Source organism: Podarcis erhardii (genome assembly GCF_964252035.2).
Source record: "Podarcis erhardii genome assembly, chromosome: 5".
Lineage (NCBI taxonomy): Eukaryota > Metazoa > Chordata > Lepidosauria > Squamata > Lacertidae > Podarcis > Podarcis erhardii.
The window spans coordinates 62809683-62830815 of record NC_138509.1 but is presented as its reverse complement, the minus strand read 5'-3'; the positions used below and the strand labels follow the sequence as shown (position 1 = coordinate 62830815).

Below are 21133 nucleotides of genomic sequence, written 5' to 3'. Positions count from 1 at the left end.
TTGAGAGCAGCGGCCTTTCAAAGCACTACGTTGCAGTCTTCTTCCAAAGCTGCAGTTCTACACCACTGTATTTTGGAGCAAAAAGTAGCTTTAGACCTGGTTGCGATTTCCTCATGGCTTCTTCCGACAGCAGTCTAATCATCTCTAAATTTCGTACACACACGATAATGTGTTCCCTTCATTGCCAGCACACCAAGAGGTTCAAGTGTTCCCAATTAAGTTATGCAAGCTCATCCATCTACAATGTAAGTTAAAGACATGTGCTCATTTCCCCTCGTAATGAAATAGTACATATGTATTGGGCATTCGTTCAAGAAGCTAAAAAAAAATGCTTCATACCTTGCCACAAAAAGCAGGTGCTTGCTAAAGACCTGTCGCTACCTAGTTTTCCCACCATAGGTACCTGCACAAGTATTTAGGCCACTGTATGAAAACAGAAGACTGTCTATGCTGGATCATAGTGTGGTGTAGTGGTTAAGAGCGGTAGACTCGTAATCTGGTGAACCGGGTTTGCTTCCCTGCTCCTCCACATGCAGCTGCTGGGTGACCTTGGGCTTGTCACACTTCTTTGAAGTCTCTCATCCTCACTCACCTCACAGTGTGTTGTGGGGGAGGAAGGGAAAGGAGAATGTTAGCCGCTTTGAGACTCCTTTGGGTAGTGATAAAGCGGGATATCAAATCCAAACTCTTCTTCAGATCTGTCTTCAACAGTTGTCAGCCAGCACAGCTGATAATTATATCTGAGTATTTCTGTTGTGAACTTAGTGTATGTATGTGTATGGCTGAGAAGAACTGTAGCTGCTGGGTGGTTAACTTGAGGCCCCCCAGATATTGTTGAACCCCAACTCCAGTCTGTCCCAGCCAACACGACCAATGGTCAGAGATGAAGGGAACTGGAGTCCAACAATATCTGGAGAGCCAGAGGTTCCCCACCCCTGTGGTAGACAGTTAACCCCCTGCCTGTAAACACTTGCCCATCAAATCCCAGATGAAACAGAGGATCACTGAGGTTCTTTCTTTACAAACTGGTATGTATCTGCCCTGCTGTTTCTACTTAAATGTGCTTCAGTGAGGGTGGGTCACACATGGAGCAAAAAATTATACTGTATGTCTCTTGCTGGTTCAAGCCCACCCAAGGATGATTGTGGGCAGGATTCCTGCATTGCAGGGGGTTGGACTAGATGCCCTGGGTGTCCCTTCCAACTCTACAATTCATTTTCTACAATCTGTAAGACCCCCACATTCTCTCATGGTCGCATTGAATCTGAGGTAAATACACTCTCTTCTACATGTAGCATGTGTTAAAGTAGGACATCTCCCAAAAACAGCAGTACAAGTGATTTTGTACTTTAAGGAAAATATGCATTTATTTTCATTGGCAATATTCGTGTCCAATATAAAACAATGTGTTTAAATACACTTGAATACTGTGTAAGACCAGGACAGCTTTCCCATATGTAATCACCATTAAACAAAGAGCACCTTCTTTCCATGCTGCTGTCTTGTTGGACTAGTCAAACTAAATTACAACTTGTAGAATAAATAAAAACCTCTCATTTGCCATGAAAACCACCACTTGTAGATGTTGTTTCGGAAAAATACTACTACTTCCACCCTCCCCTAATCCATGCCCAAAGTAACTTCTCTTTCTCAAAACCTTTTAAAGTAGAAAGGTCTTCTAATTCAGGCACAACTCCCACAGAAAATCACTCTCGTAAAGTCAGGGCTTCATGCTGCTAAAAAAAATGCCTAGATTCAGCTTCTGCTGTGGACTGATCAAATTATGAGAGCTATTTTTCCTGGAAAGTATGCCACTGTAAAAAAAAAAAATGAAATTGAATTTCAATGCATGAAATTTCAGAGAATGATAATCCCTCTCAATCAGAAATTGATTAAATTGTAAACAGTATAAAAGTAATTAAAATGCAAGCTTAAGCAAGAGATATTAAGAGTATTTCTTGCCATGTAACTTTAAATTTGGCATTCTAAAGTAGTACAGACGTAGTAAGAAATGGTTGTCAACTGCTATATAACCTGGCTTTGAAATACACATCAAGAACCAGTTTACTGCTCAGTTGTTCCCAGCCAGTAAGAAAGTAAAGCAATAACTTTTATTTTCCTGGTACTAGACTAAGAAACTAGGGGATGTCTAGTACTACTTAGTCTAGTGTTTCCAAGATGAAGATTCCCTCCCACAGCACACTCAGGAAAATAAAAGAGTAACTGAAGTTGAATACCATCAAGTCCTTCTAATCCAAATAATATTCACACTTGATTTTGTTCTCCAGATTTCTATTAGGAATACAGTTTGGGTGACATTAGATTCAAGACAGCCTCTTTGCATTAGGTTTAAGTGCTGTCAGCTGAGGACAGAAGATTAACTTTGGAAAGACTGCTCTGCTGCAATACAAGGTATTTCCAGCATATCTTATGAGTAGAGATAGCTGTTAAAGGAAACCAATACATTTTAGAAATGAGGATTATTTATCAAACTTTCTGGAGTTGTACCAAGTTCAAATAATGTCTCAAGAGGAACTCAATAGTGCTTGAAGGCTTTCAAAAGTAGCAACATGAAGGCTTACATTTGGGAAGGTGGACTGCTGCAAAACACTGATTACATTGGCCACTTCTTCTCTGATTTACCTCAATTAGATACAGTAATTCACTTGCTCTCAAAATACTCTTGCCCAGCAGCTTAACTATGTTCTCATTTGACTTCAGGTGTGGTTGCTTTGTGGTCTTAAGGAGGAGAGAATCTGAGGCCTTCAAAAGTTACATCCAGTTATGAAGTAAGACATCCTTAGAATGGCATTTCTCCATTTCCAGACAAGGGAGTCCAATGGTGTTTCAGCAGCTTTCCATGGTTCTGGGCAGTTATTAATTCATAGATCTTCTCAACCCCATTACCAGAAAGTGCACAGTACTGCACTGAAAAGGGTTAGGAAAATATAAATATAACTGAAGAGACACAGACACTATGCAATGCTCCCATGCTTTCACTAGTGCAAAGAAACCACAGCACTATGCAACCTTTCTCCTATGACTAAATCCACTTGTATTGCAGCTACTTACATGTCTTAGATGGAGGAAGATCCCCCGCCCTCAAAAGAGTAAACAAAAAGGGAAGAGAGGGGGGAGAGAGGATGTGTGTGGTATTAAGACACCCAGTCAACAATTTTGCAAGATTTGCTTTTTCCTATCAACACGGAGTACTGCCATGTGTCTGCCTGATAAAAGATCAAATACTATGATTGTCAAATGTCTCAGTTCCTTCCTTTTTTTAAAGCCCAAGTGATTTCTGGACTATTTGCTTGGCTATTTTGTTAAACTGCTCTCTGTCTTCCCGCCACATTTTAGAAGCATCCACGTTGGCTCCACTCTCATCATTCGGTTCTGAAAAGGGAAATAAAAGAAAAATTGGGTTTAGCATTACATCTGAATGCACCCTAAGACTCTGACTGGTCCTCTGCCTCTTCAATTTCCTTCCCTACCGCTTCCAAGGATTGCTGGCACCCTAGACCACCTTGCAGAACTGAAAGGTACACAATGTACTGGACTCTATACATGGATCACTGACCCAACCAATATTTTAATGGGGCTACTAAGTATTTACACTATACCACAACTGCACATGCACTGTGTTAAAGAAATGGAGTCGCAGAATTTGAGGCATCAACAGACACAGAAAACTGCCAGTACATATAGGGACTGAAAACAACTCCAGGATTGTAGGTTAGGTGGTGAAGCTGGCTCACTGAGCAATTTAGTTTGGCAACCCACATTTGACGGTCTGAGCTACTCCATCTTCATTTAAATTGGACCTATAAGTTTGATTTTGAATTGGTATTTGGTTGTTGTTGTTAAATTTGTAGCTGTTTTGACAGCAAATTAGTAGAATGGTGGTTTCTTAATTAAAGCAAATCTCACAATTCCTTGAGATTTACTTAAGCCAAAGTTTATGTGCATAAGCACATACCATTCATGTCCGCAGGGGCTTAGAGAAATAAGACCTCAAATAATGACTATTTCAATGCCAGAATGAGTAGTATTTTTCACCCTTGTCGTCTGAACATACTGCAGTTCATCAGCTTGCCTTGCACTTTGCCATAGAGGGAGAGTAACAACTTTCTTCTATTTAGGTAAACAATGAACTATCTGGACATAGGATTTTCAACTCATCCTAAGGAGCCCTTGCTGGATCAGGCCGAAGGCCCATCTAGTCCAGCACTCTGTTCTTGCATGAAGATCCTGAGCACAACAGCTGCGAATCCCAGATACTGGCATTCAGAGGCATATTGTCTTCAACAGTGTAGGTACAACATAGTCATTGTGGCTAGTAGCCAGTGACAGCCTTATTCTCCAGTCTTCAAAAGTAGCAACATAAAGGCTTACATTTGGGAAGGTGGACTGCTTTACCTGGAAGCAAGGCATTGATTAAATTGGTCACTTCTTCTCTTCGTAGACACAATTTATCTTAAAGAAAAGCCAATGCCAAATCTAAGGGAACAGTAGACTACATAAAAGAGAACCATAGCTAAACAGCTTCTAAGGTGGCTGCTGAAACTCTTGTTATTTTAGCAGCCCATTAATTGGTTGCTGCTTGAACAGCTTTCCTAGCTTAGTGTTTGGAGATGAACTCATACCTGCCAGCATGCTGACCACTGACAAGAGGATCTTCTCCACGCTCTGTACTGGGCTCCATCGTTCTGCGCTGCTCTCGTAGCCCATGGGATCATCCCCAGGAGCATGAAGAATAGAAATACAAACTCTCCCATCTGGATAAACTGTGGAGAAGAAAAGTATTTTGTTCTTTAGCCTCCTCTACACAACAGTCATTTAAGAAAAACAGAAAGAAAGTGGAAGAATCTAGGAGGCAACAGTATACTTTTTGCAACTACAGAGCTAATGTTCTTAAAACACACATCTTTCTAGATAAAAAGGAGGGGTCAATAGATCAATTTCTGAGGGATTCCAGTGTAATATGTTTCCCCACATGCTTTCTGTCCAAACACTGTCCATCGTTTATGCATTTTAGGCTACAATCCTAATCCTTTTACATGGGAATAAATCTCATATAACACAATAGAATTTACTTCCAGTTAGGCGTGCATAGGATTACACTGACATTAGTTCTTATTTTAAGGTGTCTTAAAATAGAAGGACAAGTTCCGCCTCCCCAAAATACTCCCCTAACAAGTAGGTCTACAGCCTAAAAGATGCTGGATTTTTAAAATTCAACAAACCTGTGGTGCACTTTTAACAGTCTGCCTTGCACTAGTGTTTTGTGCCATTTTACTGTTTTTCACATTGAATGAGATGGAGAAAGACCATGCTACAAATATAAATTGGTATTGCTCTTCTAACCGACTGACTGGGAGAGAGATTTGGCTCTTCACTTTTATTTTCTCTCTCATGCCCCCCAGGGTTGTTCTTCCATTTGTCCAGCTACTCTCCACCCAAAATAACAGCAGAGTGAAACGGGTGGTACAAAGCTGCCAGGCACATTTTCAAATCTCCCCTTCAAGCTAATTTCTGTGCAAGTTTGAAACTTGTTAAGTGCTATATATAGGTTACTGTGTTTACTCCCTCATTACAGCCTTAGGGTAGGGAATGGTTGTTGTTGGTCTATCCATAGCTGAGGGAAATGGAGAGAAGACTTTGATGGATCTCTATTCTGTAGAGGAACATGAATAGAAGATGCAAAGATGATATGCTTTGAAAGTCCCAATAGTCAAACTTAGGGGAAATAATACATGAAAAGAGAGTTAATCACGCAGAGCTGAATTCAACACCATGCTAATACAATTGTTCTGTTAGTGCAAGCATTTCCGCTTGCCAGATGGAACCATCTCCCCTCGCGTGCTCTGCTGCTGCTGCTGCTTCTTTCTTCTTCTTTGGTGATCACTCGCAGCCGATTAAGATTGTCTTCCATGAACACGGTCTTAAGAGTGAGTCCGTAAGTGACTGTGGAGGCCAATTCTGGATCCACAGGTTTCCGGGTAAGAGTTGATCAAAGTGAGGGTTTGCCAAATGTACCTTCCTCTTAGCACATTTCTCCCTTTCGTCCTGAGCTTATAGTCTTCAAAGTCCATGACACTTTTGGTAAAGTCTGTTCTCCAATTGGAGCACTTGCAGGCCAGTGTCTCCCAATTGTCGGTGTCTATACTACATTTTTTAAGATTTGCCTTGAGAGAGTCTTTAAACTTCTTTTGTTGACCATCAGCATTACACTTTCCATTTTTTAAGAGTACAGTGGTGCCTCGCAAGACGAAAAGAATCCATTCCGCGATTCTCTTCGTCTAGCGGTTTTTTCGTCTTGCGAAGCAAGACCGTTGACAGCTTAGCGGATTAGTGCTATTAGCGGTCTAGCGGCTTTTAGCGATCAGCTGTTAAGCCGCTTATCAGCGGATCAGCTGTTAAGCGGCTTAGCGGCTTAGGAAAAGGGGGGGGAGCGGAAAAAACCGGCGGGAACTCGCAAGATTTTTTCGTCTTGCGAAGCAACCCCATAGAGAAATTCGTTTAGCGAAGCGCCTCCAAAACGGAAAACCCTTTCATCTAGCGAGTTTTCCGTCTTGCGAGGCGTTCGTCTTGCGGGGCACCACTGTAGTTGCTTTGGAAGACAAAAATCAGGCATCTGAACAACATGACCAGTCCAACGAAGTTGATGTTAAAGAATCACTGCTTTGACACTGGTGGTCTTTCTTTCTTCCAGTACACTGGCATTAGTTCGCCTGTCCCCCCAAATGACATGTAAAAAATTTCAGAGAGAACCTTTGACGGAATCTTTCTAAGAGTGGCAATGGCCTTTATAAATAGTCCATGTTTCATAAGCATACAGTAAGGTTGGTAGTACAATAGTTTTGTAAACATGCATTTTGGTTTCCCTAATGTCCCGGTCCTCAAACACTCTGTGCTTCAATCCGGAGAAAGCTGCACTCACAGAGCTCAGGCGATGCTGGATTTCAGCATCAATGCCGACCCTTGTGGAAAGACAGCTGCCCAGGTAAGAGAACTGATCAACATTTTCCAACATTACACTGTTAACTCATGCTCTGCAGAGCTGATTTAGGAGGTGGGGGGGGGGGGGAGAAAAGCCCCACTGCACTAGTGGGACTCATTGCACAGATTCCCACCAGAACAATTATTTAATTGAATCTGATCCATGCTTTTGGTGGGCATCATTGTTCTTCTTCTCCAATTGCTACTTCATGGTACCTATCCATCTGCCTATAATGCTCCTAGAGAAGTATCCAGCTCTCCTGTTATTAAAGACATGGAATTCAGAAAGGAAGTCTCAACCCTGTGATTTTTTTCTTTTAAGACAATGGGAATTATGCAGAGGCCAACTAGTTACTGTTATCAGTTGGGCAAACAAAGACAAAATATCACCAGAAATGGAGCTACTGACGAACTAAATTAATCTCATTGGTAAATCTATATGTCAAGTATTTGTAATCTCAGGCTGTAACTCAAACCTCTCCTCTCCCCTACCAACAGGACTTTATGGACACAAGGTGGATAGGGCAGAAGTTCAGATGGGGAAGCAAGGTTGCTGATCCTATCATGTGATGGCAATGAGACCAGCTTAGGTTCCAGCAGATCCCAGGCTAGCTCAGCCCTTCTATCTCCTCCATTCTATTTCAGGGCATTTTACATTATGAAATTACTTACATTAAGGGTATATGGTATACAGAAGATCACATATTGTACTTTGCTTTATTTTGTACCACAATTCAAAGTGGCTTACGAGTAAAACATAGTTAAAAGGTGTTAACCAGTGACTAAGTACATGGTTCTCTAATTGTGTAATAATGAACAACAACAAAAATCAAAGGGTAGGTCCAGATAGCTGAAGTGTCCATTAAGCTTTTTTTAGATAGCTGGACTTGATGACATTCTTTACCAATGTAGAAACTATCAAGGCACCTATGGGTAGAACTTACTGTTGGGATGAAACATCTCACATGTGAACCTCATCTTTGGAGGACTTAAAGGATAATCAAGAGGAAAACTCAGAATAGCAGGGAAAACGCCATACTCAAAGCATGTGTCTTCTGGGCCCCTGAAACAAAAGAAACATTACATCTATGCAGCATGGAAACAGTTGGCACCACTTTCAAACTAGTTCCAAAATATTAGTTACTAAAAATGAAAGTTGATGGCAATCAAGTATTTCAGCAGCACAAGGAAGTCTCTAGATTAGTAGATACATGCAATTATAACATGGAAGTAGTTTCCAGACTGTATGAATTGTATAACTATAAACTATTTAGGAGAGTATTCTCCATTTCAAACAGATCAATCTTCAAGAGGATATCCAATATGTAATCCAGTAGAGATTTGGCAAGCATCCTTGCTGCTAACTTTCAGGGAGCTCTTGAATATCTTTTATGCTGACAGACCCATTCAGTTGTTTAGATTTTGCCAAAATGAGTGAGTCAGTTTTACGATTATTGCATGTTGTTTTTATGTGTATATATTGTAGTACACCACCTGGCTATTTTATGAGTGGATAGTTTATATATATTTTCCTAAACATAAATAAGTTGATGATAAACTATAATTGATGTTGTAGTCATAGTGCTTTGATGCAGCTGTACATTTGGCACTGCCATAGTTGACTTACTGAGTCAGCAATCATACTCAAGAACCAAGGCTAAAGAAGCAGGGGAAGTCTGTGCTGCAGGGATCACCACCACTTGCTTCCTCCACAATGGACAGTTAACTAATGGCAGTTTAACAGTCATACATATTTGGAATCATTAAATGACCCCAGGAGGATAACTTGCATCACTTTGTATGCTATGGCAGCAGAGAAGTGGATCCAGCTAGTGGGCCAGATGGAGGAGACTCTTGAGAGTCTGCAAGAAGATCCAACCTCTCCATTCTGAAGGAAATCAGCCCTGAGTGCTCACTGGAAGGCCAGATCCTGAAGCTGAGGCTCCAATACTTTGGCCACCTCATGAGAAGAGAAGACTCCCTGGAAAAGACCCTGATGTTGGGAAAGATTGAGGGCACAAGGAGAAGGGGACGACAGAGGACGAGATGGTTGGACAGTGTTCTCGAAGCTACAAACATGAGTTTGACCAACCTGCAGGAGGCAGTGGAAGACAGGAGTGGCTGGCATGCTCTGGTCCATGGGGTCATGAAGAGCCAGAAATGACTGAACGACTAAACAACAACAAGTGGGCCAGATCCTGAGTTCCCCCATTCTCAGGGCCTGCCCACATGTCATTACTACGAGCCATTTTTTCCTTTGTACTATGGCAAGCCACACTAGGAACAAAAATCTGAAGTTTATCCAAGTGGGGTTTGAAGTTACCACCAATCAGCTGATCAGCAGTAATGGCAAGCCCTATTTGGCTGGGCTTACATTTTTCTTTCTAATGCAGCATGCAACTGTACATGGACAGCCGCATCTCCACCTGCCCCTCACCTAACTTCATATATAATTTGTGATTTAAAATAGCCTCAGTTTAAATCACTCCACCTGTTGGGGTCTTTACATACATAAGCTGTATACAGTTGTACATACATAAGCTTACATACATAAGCTGTATACAGTTGTACTCCTGTTACTATAAATATGAAATAGGATTAACTCTCAGTTATTATTGTGTTTTGTTTTAAAGTTGTAACATCCAGTATTGGAGGTCTGATTCCTAATACCAGGTTAAGAAAGTGATTTTTTTGGCAGAAGGGGGTGAGTGCTAAGTTATTCTCAATGGAAATGCATCACTAAATACTACAGCTAAGCTCCTACTTGGCTCAACTTTCACTGCAGAAGGAGAGAATCAGAAACCCTGTTTTCTCACCTAATAGTAAGGATACAGCTTTTCTGACACACTATTCTTACACTTATGCTTTTGCAACCAAGTGATCAGGCTCAGATTAGGCTCAATGCTCAATGCTATCACATGACATAGAGCAGCAAGCTCAGTTTCCAATGGATCATGGGCTGCCTCAGCCCTTCTCCCTTCCTAGAAAAGACCCATCTGGGGGCTTCCTGCTGGTCTCTGCAAGAGGCCATCAGAGACAACTCTGTCCACTCCACACAGCCCTACACTCGTCTGCTTACCATTCTACAACTGGTGATTTGTCATAACTAATTAACATGCTGGATGGTAACCACTTCTACAGAAGCTGCTTCAGCATGAGCCACTATAGGTACTAAACTGGTCCTGTTTCTCCCAACAGCTTGCTTGGAAACCACAGGTGACAAGAAATTCCATGCAAGTGAGTGAGTGGGCTGGCAAAGGAGGGACAGGTCTCTTTAGCTGTTCTCAGCCTGTTTGTTAATTTTCTGAGTTTGACATAGAAGACAAGAAGAGTTTGTCCCTCAGCTCCATAGGTCAACTGCCAGCCCAATTTGTGGAAAGCACATTTACCCTACTTTCTGCGCCACTTAAAGAAAATATTAGACAAGTAACTTTGGTGAGCTTATTTACAAGGCTTTACTACACAGTGAAACCCAATGTGTACTGAAAAATTAATGCTGTTTTCTTAGAAGGAAGCCTTGATTATAAAGAGTTAACTTGTTCACATCCTCTCTAATCTAAAACAAGAAGCTGAAAGGGAGAGAAATCAAAGCTTGCACATTAAATTACTAGGAAGGTCACAACACTGCTTAATTACCAGGGTGTGTTTATTCAATTATGCTCAATCTGTCTCCAAGGCATGTTCCAGATTTTAGTGCCTGCACGTCAAGAGATATAGCCTACAGGTGCTTGATCTTGCTACTTTGAAGACACTATTATAATGCATGGACAAAAGTGTCAGAAACTGCCATTTGCAAGGCATTGTATAACCAATGTTTATTATTTCTATAATGGTCTGATGGAAAGATGTGCACGTTAGATTTTAACACAACTCAAGTAATAAAAGCAACTTCAGGATACGCAATTAGGATGTGCATGCTGGCCAGACTTCAGACTTTGAAGGTAAGTATACCCAAGGTGCACACCCAGATTATAAATGGGGTTACATACACACCAAGCACTGACCATAATTTTTGGCAAGGTAAACCATTCAAAGTGGAAACTTCCACCTGTATGCCCATAGCTTTTCTAGACAGTAATGAACATATGTTTTTGAGCACTGCTGAACAACAACAACAAACATAGGGGTGAATTTCAGAATTAGAGTCCTCATAAGTAGTAAGTATTAGAAGAAGGAGTTTCAACCTTTGCTCCCTCTCTATTGTTATTTTATTTCCCTCCTACAAATGCACAACCTGTGCCTCTCATTTTTTCTCAGTGTCACTTCTAGCATATTTCTTCTTGGGTCTAAACAGCTTCTCCTCCTCTAGAAAACAAAAATATCCCCCTCCTTTTTTTCTTCAACAATCACCTAGGCAAAAAAAATCTTGGAGCCATCATAGTCTAGCCAAGTATAACTTCACTATTACGCGTTTCTCCTTCCAAAAACAGAACAGGTTCTTCTTTCCAATCTGTTCACCTAATATAGCTTAAGTGCATTGAGCAGAACCCCTTGGAGGGCCTTATTTCACCCTTTAATTTCTGTGCTTTTGTCGAAGACCACCCAGATAGTTTCATGCCTGAGCAAGGATTTGATGCTGGTTCTCACATTCAGATCCAACACTCAAGCAACAAGACTATACTAACTCTATCACTCTACCCACTTGTGATTCCTGGACTGGGATGGCCTTGCAACACTATTATATGCTCTGAACACTCCTGAACAAAGTTTATAGGCAATTTTGACAAGTGCTATGTTTAGATGTTTTATTTTAGAAGAACCTTTATCTGCTTACAAGAACAGTGTTTTTTGATCCTCAATCACCTGAACTTTCCTCTATGCTTCCCTTGGTCTGGTCAGGATGCAATCCCATACTTTACCTGGGGAAAAACCACTGATCTCGGTGGAACTTACTTCTGAATATATATATATATATATATATATATATATATATATATATATGTTCCTCTGTTTATAGTGAGATATATGTTGCTCACTCTTGGTTGTATCCAAGTCATTCTAACTAAGGTCCACTGATTTAAACGGGTCTATTCAGTGTATGACTGTTGGATACAACCCTTAAGCCCTAGCAGAAAGCATTTCTGCTGTACTGTGAATGTCCAAAGAGACAACAGCATGGATGTAGTAGGTGTTAGAAATTGCAACTGTAAGCCTTATGTATATGAATGGGGCAGTAACCTCTGCTATTATAGGCAGTGTCAGGTACCTTAACCTCTTAAAGGAACCATAATCTATGTTATTAAGAATGAAAAGTGATGAACGCTCTATTCACTGAAGTAGAAGATATTTGGCATGCATTCCAAGTTACTACAAAAGAAGAAGTCTAAATCATAGTGATAATAAATTATTTATATAAAAAGTAACAGCTTTGTAACTTTGTTTTTATACTTTTGATTTAGCTCCAATTTATTTTTTATCATTCTTCATTGTTTTTATTTTGCTTGTAATATACCCTGAGTATTTGTTAAAAGGTTAGGGTACAATAGTGAAATTAAATAAGGCTGTGCCAGTTATTTCACTATTTCTATGCGCATGTAGCAGAAAAAATTATTTCAGCTTCCCAGGTGCTGGGAGCAAGTTCTAAGTTATTAGGTAGCACAGAACTATCAAAGCAACATTCTGAACCAACATTCCCCACGTGGAAATTGCCTCTGTCACCATAGTAGGGAGAAATGATATAGCTTCCACCATAAAATCAAAATACATGCTTAATGCCTCCTATTATGGCATTGTAGGATGCAATTAGGTATTTTTTAAAAATCATTTGCAAATTTAGACTGGAACCAAATGGATGTTTTTTGGTCCTAGAAAAAAAATTATTTGCCTGGGCAGTTGATCTTTCTGGATCAAAGTTGATCATTGCCTTTTATTTGTAAGGCAACTACCATTTCCCAATCTAAGCTATTTCTTTGATATTAAACAAGAAAAGCTACTCACTTCTGGGAGAAGAGAAATAGCATGCCTCCTTTCTTTGTCTAGCATTATGGGAACTAGCAGGAACATACCAATACTTTAAATCCGACTTTTCATGACCCCATGGACCAGAGCACTACATTACAAATAAGCATTACAAATAAGTAGTAGTAATAAAAACAAAAACCTTGGATCAGCCATTAGAGACACAACTTTCATACACCTAGATCTATAGCACATCATAAATTCACTGCTTAATGATAAACCTGTACAGAAAAGTTATTCCTAATCTAAGCACTGTTCCCACTAGGCTTCCTTGCTACATTTTAAATGTGATAATAAATAAGTCTAGGTAATTTTGCTGCTACAATTTCTAAGGGGTTAAACGTTAATACTTCCTCCACCTTACCCCCATAAACTTTAAAATAGCGACACTGAGCAAGTAGTCACTTGTTACAGACTGTATATCACTCTTCCAGCTCTCAGTACATAATGGTTGCTGATAATTAGGTGCAATACAGTAATATAAACTATAGCGCAGAAAAGTACAAACAGAAAGATCAAGGGGCTGAAGCAACTTCCCTATGAGGAAAGGTTACAACATATGGGGCTTTTTAGTTTATAAAAAGGTGAATGGGGGGACGACCTGATGGAACTGTATAAAATGATGCCTGGATGGTGAGAGATTTTTTCTTCCTCTCCCATGATTCTAGAATCCAGAGTCATTCAAAAAAGCTAAACGTTGGAAAATTCAAGAATGACAGAAGGAAGTACAGTGGTACCTCGGAAGTTGAACAGAATCCGTTCCGGAAGTCCGTTTGACTTCCAAAACATTTGGAAACCAAGGCGCGGCTTCTGATTGGCTGCAGGAAGCTCCTGCAACCAATTGGAAGCCGTGTTGGATGTTTGGGTTCCAAAGAACATTCACAAACTGGAACACTCACTTCCGGGTTTGTGGCGTTCGGGAGCCAAAACGTTTCACTCACAAGGCGTTCAGGATCCAAGGTACGACTGTAGTTCTTCACACAACACATAGTTAAACTATTGAATTCGCAACAAGATGCAGTGATGACCACCAATGTGATTGGCTTTAAAGAGCGGATAGACAAATTCAATATGCTTTTAAATACTTATTCCTGGGAGTCCTGAGCAGGAATCTCATGTATTGCTTGTGGTTTTCCCATAGGCATCTGGTTAACAGAGTGCTGGACTTGAGGGGTCCTAGCAGGGCTCTTATTTCTTGAAACACCATTCACATGTAGCTCAAGATATAAGAAAAACTTGGAAGTTTTCAAAAGTTTGTGGTGTCTTGCGTTTCAGTGATACATGACATAAAAATATTATGATAAACAGCCATAAATTTACATGTATCTTAGAGCATAAGCAAAAACATTATAACAGTAACATACAATTACAGAAAATAAAAGGGTAGAAAACCTTCACATAAACATATGGAACAAAAGAACAAACACTTATGGGAGGTCAGTTAATGCTATAATAATTGTTTTTAAGCACATTTGTGTGTTTTTTTAATTTTTATGAAAGCAGCTGCAATCCCTGCTCCCAAAATCTTACAATGCACAAAGGGGAATTCCACAATGAAGTAAACATTTACACTAAACTGAAATATAATTACATTTCTAGACAGCTTTTTGAAATATTGGCTTAAATTTGTACTTGTTATTTTTAAGAGCAGCCTTTAGGCTAGCCAAGTTCTAACAATGAATACTTCTGTATCATTTTAGTGGGGTAAACTGTTGTGATAATGAGCACTAACAGTTTTCAAATGCCATCCGTTTTGAAGTTAATAAAGCTAAGTGAGAATAGCCTGATAAGAGAGAGAAAATACATTAATCTCACATATCAAGTTAATTGATTTACGCAACACAGCACTCACACGGTATGAAGCTGGAAGTCTTTATGTATTCCCATTATCTAACACTGCCTATTTGCACTTTTGATGTGACAAGATCAAAGGTGAGCATTTATTTGCTTTAGAAATTGTGCACAAGATCACAGCACTTGTTTTCAGGCCCTAAAAACAAGCATAGTTTTACCAAAGTGGACATACTACTGGCCATGAGATGGACACAGCAAAACTAAATAAGATTTTTTTGCTAAAATCATTGGGTCTTGTTCCACGTAAGTGTATTAGGATCAGATGCCAAACAGTGTTTCTTTTCAGCTTTAGCCACACTGAAATATTCAATTTATGATGTTTCAGCAATACTAGTTTTCATCATGAAATGCAAGGCTTGGTAATTCTGGTATGTCTGAATAGCAGTCATTCTCATCACCCTTCTAATCTCACTCCTGAAACTTCAGACTCTACACTTTGATATTCACATCTACATAGAATTAAATTTTTCAGAAGTCATGAAAGTATTACAACTCTGTAGTTCTTCCAAACTGAGCGTTTAATACAGAGGACCAAAGTAAATGAACAAAGATGCCTCATTACTATTAGCTTAATCTTTATTGGTGCCACTCATAAATTAGGCACTCTCATTATCAGTGCAGCCCTTGATTACACCGCCACCACAATGGGAAGGGAAGATGCTGATACACAAATTCCTTGAAAAAATGTTCAAAGTACTCTTTCCATGTGTACATGTGTTACAAGGCGAAAAATAACATTTGGTATTTAAGAGCTACAAAAAAATGACCCTGCTTGTATACTGGCCACACTTCCTTCCAAAGCACTGGTTTATTATAATCCAAAGTTTATTTTCTTGCAATTTGACTAGTAGCCTGATGCACAAAATTAAGCATGTGTTTCTATTCTATCAGCTATGGCCACACAATCAAAACTTGCAGCAAACTTGTAACAGGTAGCTTGTTACTTTAACACCCGCCTTTCTCATTAGAAAAAGCCTCCCAGATCAATGGTATAGAGACTATTTTCATTTCTTCCAGTGTGTCTTAATGCATACTGTACTGCTACAATTTTCCAGAGCTATGATCCTATCTGAAATTTTATACAGCACATTGCCAAATAACACAGAAAGAGTGCACTTCAGAAGAGGAAAACTGGACTTCAGAGAAATTCCAGATCTTGAGACTTGTGTCATATTGTTTGTGTTCCCATTGTCTGTACTCTTCATTTCTGAAACATTTTTAGACATTCCCTGGCAGTGGCAAGTTGAGCCATCTGCAAACTTCACAAGACAAACCCCAAAAGTTGGGGCTATGGTAAAGAAAGGCCAAGTCTTTACAACAGCCAAGGTCCCCTTTGAGTGAAAATGGGATGCACAAACCCTTGTTAAGATAAACGTGGAAAATAACTCCCCTACGGTTGGCTAGACCTCAACAATTTCACTGCCTGTTTCATCTCAATTAAAAAAAACACCTCGTAGGTGAGAGCACAATGCTGAAAAGTCTTTCTTGTTCCTACGTGGCTATGAATAAACTAGGTGAAATTCAAGACACTAACACTATTTCTCTTCTTCATTATCTGAGTCTGTCCCAGAAGGTGTGGTGGCATGCAAAACTCTTAAGTTCTTTCTGTACTAAAGACCACATATGAATTCAACAAAAAGGAGAAGCCTGCTTGGTTGGCAAACATTGCTTTTTGTTTCATTTAAGACAAGAAAACGAGATTATTATTGAACTCGACAACTTGCCCTCTTTGCAAGTTGGCAAAGATTTTATCTTTTCAGAACGTATTAAGAAGACTTGTGTTGGCAGGTGGATAAATGCAACCTGAACTGTTTCAGGGGAATCCCTAAACTTGATACTCCATTTATTAAAAGATGCACATAGGATTACTTTTTGTTCTCTGAGGTCCACCAGCAAAATGTATGTAGATATAATTTTAAAAGAATAATAGCTTATAAACTTACATTATCAAAGCTTCCCATTCAAAGAAATTTTCTTCATTCATAGGCCCTATTTAAAGACAAAATGTATTATTTTATTTAAAGTTTTCTAATGTCAAGGTATACAGATATAAAATAAATAGGATTCCTTACCAGCTACTATGCCTTCTGGTGGATTCAAGGTCAACTCTAAAATTAAGAATAAATATTTTAAAGTATTTTTCCTCGTTTCATTAATTAATACCACAAAAACAATCTATATGGCCACAATAATTTCTGACAGCAATAACAGATAACTCAACACAGGGAAATGATTTAGAACAAGAGTAAACTTTATATCCTGCTATTTTGTTTGTTTGTTTGCTTGCTTGTTTGTTAGTTAGGGTAAGCACACTCACAAGGGAATAAGCCTCATCAAATACAACTGGACTTACTTCCAAGTAAACATGCATTATCAATGGAAACCCAGTTCTCTCTTTAAAATGTTCACCCTCCACCATTGGAAGCAGTATGCCTCTGAATACCAGTTGCTGGAAACCACTGTTGCTGTCAGGCTTGGGTCCTGCTTGCATGCTTCCTAGATGCATCTGGTTGACTACTCTGAGAACAGGATACAGGACTGCGATGGCTGCCAATTAGTTTGTGGGCCCAATTCAAAGTGCTGGTTGTGACTTATAAAGCCTTAAATTGCTCAGGACTGCAAGAACAACCTCTCTCCATACCTGGACCCAGTGATCATCATAAGAGGCACTTCTTCACATGCCTCCTCCACAAGAGATCCAGATGTGGCAACACAAGAATGGGCCTTTTCTGCAGTGGCTCCCCAAGGAGGTTTGGCTGGCACCTTCATTATACGTTTAGGCACCAGGCGAAAATGTTCCTCTTTAAATAGGTCATTGACTGATTAGCATCTTATACCCTTTTAAATGTGTTTGGGGGAGGGGGTTATTAGTTTTGGGGGGTGTTGTTTTTATTAGTTGTTTTATGTTTTTATCTTGCATTTTTATGTTGTGAACTGCCCTGAGATCCATGGATGAAGGGCAGTATACAAATTTTAAAAATAAAAAATAAATAGATGGGCCACTGGTCTGATCCACCAGGCTTTTCTTATATTCTTAAATCTAGTTCTCACTGCCACAGAGATGACTTGTTTTATATATAAAACAAGCTTGCATTCTATCATTTATATTGAGGCATGCAAAAGTATGTATATGAATACAGTCAGCAAGCAATAAGCATGCGATCTTACAGCTATTCAGGTTTTTATTTATTTTAGCAGATGAAATCTATTAGGCTTCCTGGTTCCTAAACTGGAAAGAATTCCACATCATGTTTTATCAGTGCAAGCATTTCTGCTTGCCTGGTGAAACAATTTCCTCTCTCCTCCCCCATGCTCTGCTCTTGGGAGTTCTTGGGACCACCCCTACGAGCCAATTTGGGGGCTGTGTGCAGGGCACCTTGGGGCTGACAGGGGCAAAAGCCCTGTTGTGCTAGCAGAGCCAGTTAGCTGAATCTGACCCACAGTGTTCATTAACAAATGCCGACTCCAGCATTCCAAAACCTAGGACCCTGCAGAGGTGTTTTGGACTGCAACTCACATTAGCCACAGGATGAGGAAGGCTGGCATATTCTTACCACTTTTCTAGTTGTTTACAACAATAAGATCTAGAATGTGAGATGAGGACAGGAGAAGTCGAGTGAAAAGAGGAGTTATTGCTCTCTCTAGTGGAGAATATGCAAATATCAGCATCAAATAATTGTTTTTTAAAAAGTGGTTCTCAAACTCCCCCCACCATGGACTACTTGAAGATTGCTGAGGGTCTTGGCAGACTACTTAATGATTTTTCTGCCTATGGAAGCAATTATCATGTGCTCTGGTAGATGTTGTATGATTTTTTAATTGTATTTTTGTTGTTCCCTTTATTTCATATCTATTTTATTATATTTACTCCATAGAATTCAAACTGTAATGCAATAAAATGTAAGACATAACATAATTTATTAAAATACAATTAAAAATCATAGAATCATATGAATATTTAATGTTAATTTTTGTGTTTATGTACTACCATTCAGAGTTAAACACATGAAAGTAGCTTTACCTTTATACCTAATGATATAAATTTGACAAGACTGCTATATTAACAGGATTTTTTCCCCTAAGTCCAGCACTTTCCCATAGGCTCTGCTGCAAGAAACACAAGAAACTGCCTTATGCAGAGTAAGATCATTGATCTACATAGCTCAATACTATTGAGCTCAATACTCAATGAGCAGCATCTTTCCAGAACTTAGAGCTGGAGCCTCTTTTAGTCCTACCTGGAAATGCCACGCACCTGGGGCAAATGTCAAACACTGGGATACATAGCTGACTGCAGCAACCGTAGCTGACAGCCCTGTTAAGGGTTTCTCATGATTAGCTAATATGGCACTAGGTTTGTCTACTGTAGACTTCCTAAGCAGTCTATATGAAAAATATTACCTTCTTTTTGGCATCATCATTCCAAGTTCTCTTACACACTGAATGACCAAACAAAACGCCTTCCACACAGCAAAAACTAACTCTCGTATTTCTGTTCAGGTTCTTAAATAGAACAGCACAGCAGAACCCTCTGTTTGGTGCTGTCTAATTCAGACACAAAAGAGAAGCAAGCGCTGAAGTCTCGGCTGCGTTGCTAACACTTCAGACGGTAGCGCTTATTACAATATGCCATTATGAAAATTTTGTTTTGTTTTTCAAATATAAACCACCGAAGGGACTTAGGAAATTGATATACCGCCTAAAGAAAACACCCCACACCTTTTGCACATAAAAAAAAAAAAAATGTCAAGAAGAATACTACTATATAGAGTGAACCAAGGCTTGGAGAACCCGTGGCCCTTTGGACAATGTTGGACTACAATTCATAGCTGTCAACGTTTCCCTTTTTTTAAGGGAAATTCCCTCATTCCGAATAGGATCCCTCGCAAGAAAAGGGGAAAAGTTGACAGCTATGCTACAATTCCCATTGACTATACTGGGCGGGCCTGATGGCACTGGAGTCCCAATTACTTCTGGAGGGCCGCAGGCTCCCCACCCCTGAAGAGAAACTCTTCTCTCTCGACGCACCAGATTTCCACATACAGGGGACTGATGTGGGGGCTTAGGGGCAGTTCAGTCTCCAAAAGCCAACGCCAATTTCACGGCCTCCGCTGGTGCGATCCAGCAAAAGGAGTTTCCCTTGCGCCTGGTGAATGTCTGCCCTGGCCCGGGGTGCCAGAGACTGGCGTGACTGGACGGAGGAGCTCGACGAGGAGTGAGGGGAGCAACGGCCAAGGGACTCGGAAGCGTCGCTCCGAAGCCGGCCGGTACTGCCACCCCCCAGCCCCCCCCAGCAACCGAGTCCGGAGAAACGGCCGGTGCCGCCGCTTCGTAGCTCCCGCCTCTCCCTCAGAGACCCCGGGGGCGCCGGCCCTCGCCTCCCCACTCACGTTTATACTCCGCCATCAGCCGCTTCAGCGCCGTGCCCGCCATAGCTCAGGCAGTGACGAAGGGAGTCGGATCCGGCGCCAGCTGTTGCGTCTCGGATCACCGGAACCATCCGAGGAGCCACTTCCGGTTGACCTTTACCATAGAGAGGCCGCTCCCGGAGGAGGCTCTTCGTTCTCTCCCTAGAGGTAGAAATAGGTAGAGGGAACCTCAAACGTTTTCCATCGACTTTTCTGGCTTTATTTCATTCCTCGCTTCGGAGGGGAGCAGGAATAATGGTAATCAGTAAAGAAAGCCCGCAGTTCTCCTTAGGCGACGTTGGGAAGCGGGCGTCACAACCCAAATCAGTATAGATTTTCTAGCTTGGTTGCCACTCGTGGGGAAATGTGGCGTCTTTTCAGGGTTTTTGGCCAAAGTGCAACCCATCTGGGATGCAAGTCAACGGACCAAACGGAGCACGAGGGCTTCTGCGTGCAAGTGGGCGCTGGATCTGGCCTCGGAATGGAAGGAATCGTTTGTGTAGCCTGAGAGGTCGTGTTTTGCATGAGGTGATGAATGGAAAGCCAACCCAGTCTCGTTCCCTCCTCTGACAGCGAATTACGCTGAAGGGCTGTTAGAAGCCGCAATACTCCCATCTAAAGACGTGGGCGATAGCAGCCCTGGGCTGCATTGCTACGAGTGATCGCCAAAGAAGATCTTGCTCAGCCTCAGTGCCAACCCCAACCTGCAGCGGGATGTGGAGTACATTACAGTACAGACAAAAAAAAATTCTTCCAGTAGGACCTTAAAGACCAACTAAGTTTGTTGTTGGTGTGAACTTTCGTGTGCATGCACACTTCCGTCTAAATCGTTCTCAACCATAGGGCACTCCTGTGTTTGCACTGGCGGAGCTATTCGAGTTCAGAAAGAGCACATACTCCTCTCTTTACTGCTT

The 21133-nt window shown here is 40.7% G+C and overlaps 1 protein-coding gene across 2 annotated transcripts; it reads right to left on the bottom strand.

Moving 5' to 3' along the window:
- Positions 1 to 1340: 1340 nt before the first annotated feature.
- Positions 1341 to 20348, bottom strand: UBE2G2 (ubiquitin conjugating enzyme E2 G2). Of its 2 annotated transcripts, XM_081863535.1 has the most exons (6): positions 20202 to 20348; positions 16884 to 16919; positions 16755 to 16800; positions 7944 to 8062; positions 4644 to 4784; positions 1341 to 3393 (listed from the first exon to the last, which is right to left on the bottom strand). In XM_081863535.1, exons 1-6 carry the CDS (start codon positions 20242 to 20244, stop codon positions 3281 to 3283), a joined length of 498 nt encoding a protein of 165 aa, XP_081719661.1. In that variant the 5' UTR covers positions 20245 to 20348; the 3' UTR covers positions 1341 to 3280. The 2 variants fall into 2 exon arrangements, with proteins under 2 accessions (XP_081719661.1, XP_081719662.1); XM_081863536.1 differs by lacking the exons at positions 16755 to 16800; positions 16884 to 16919 and having other exon boundaries at positions 20202 to 20285.
- Between the last annotated feature and the right edge of the window lie 785 nt (positions 20349 to 21133).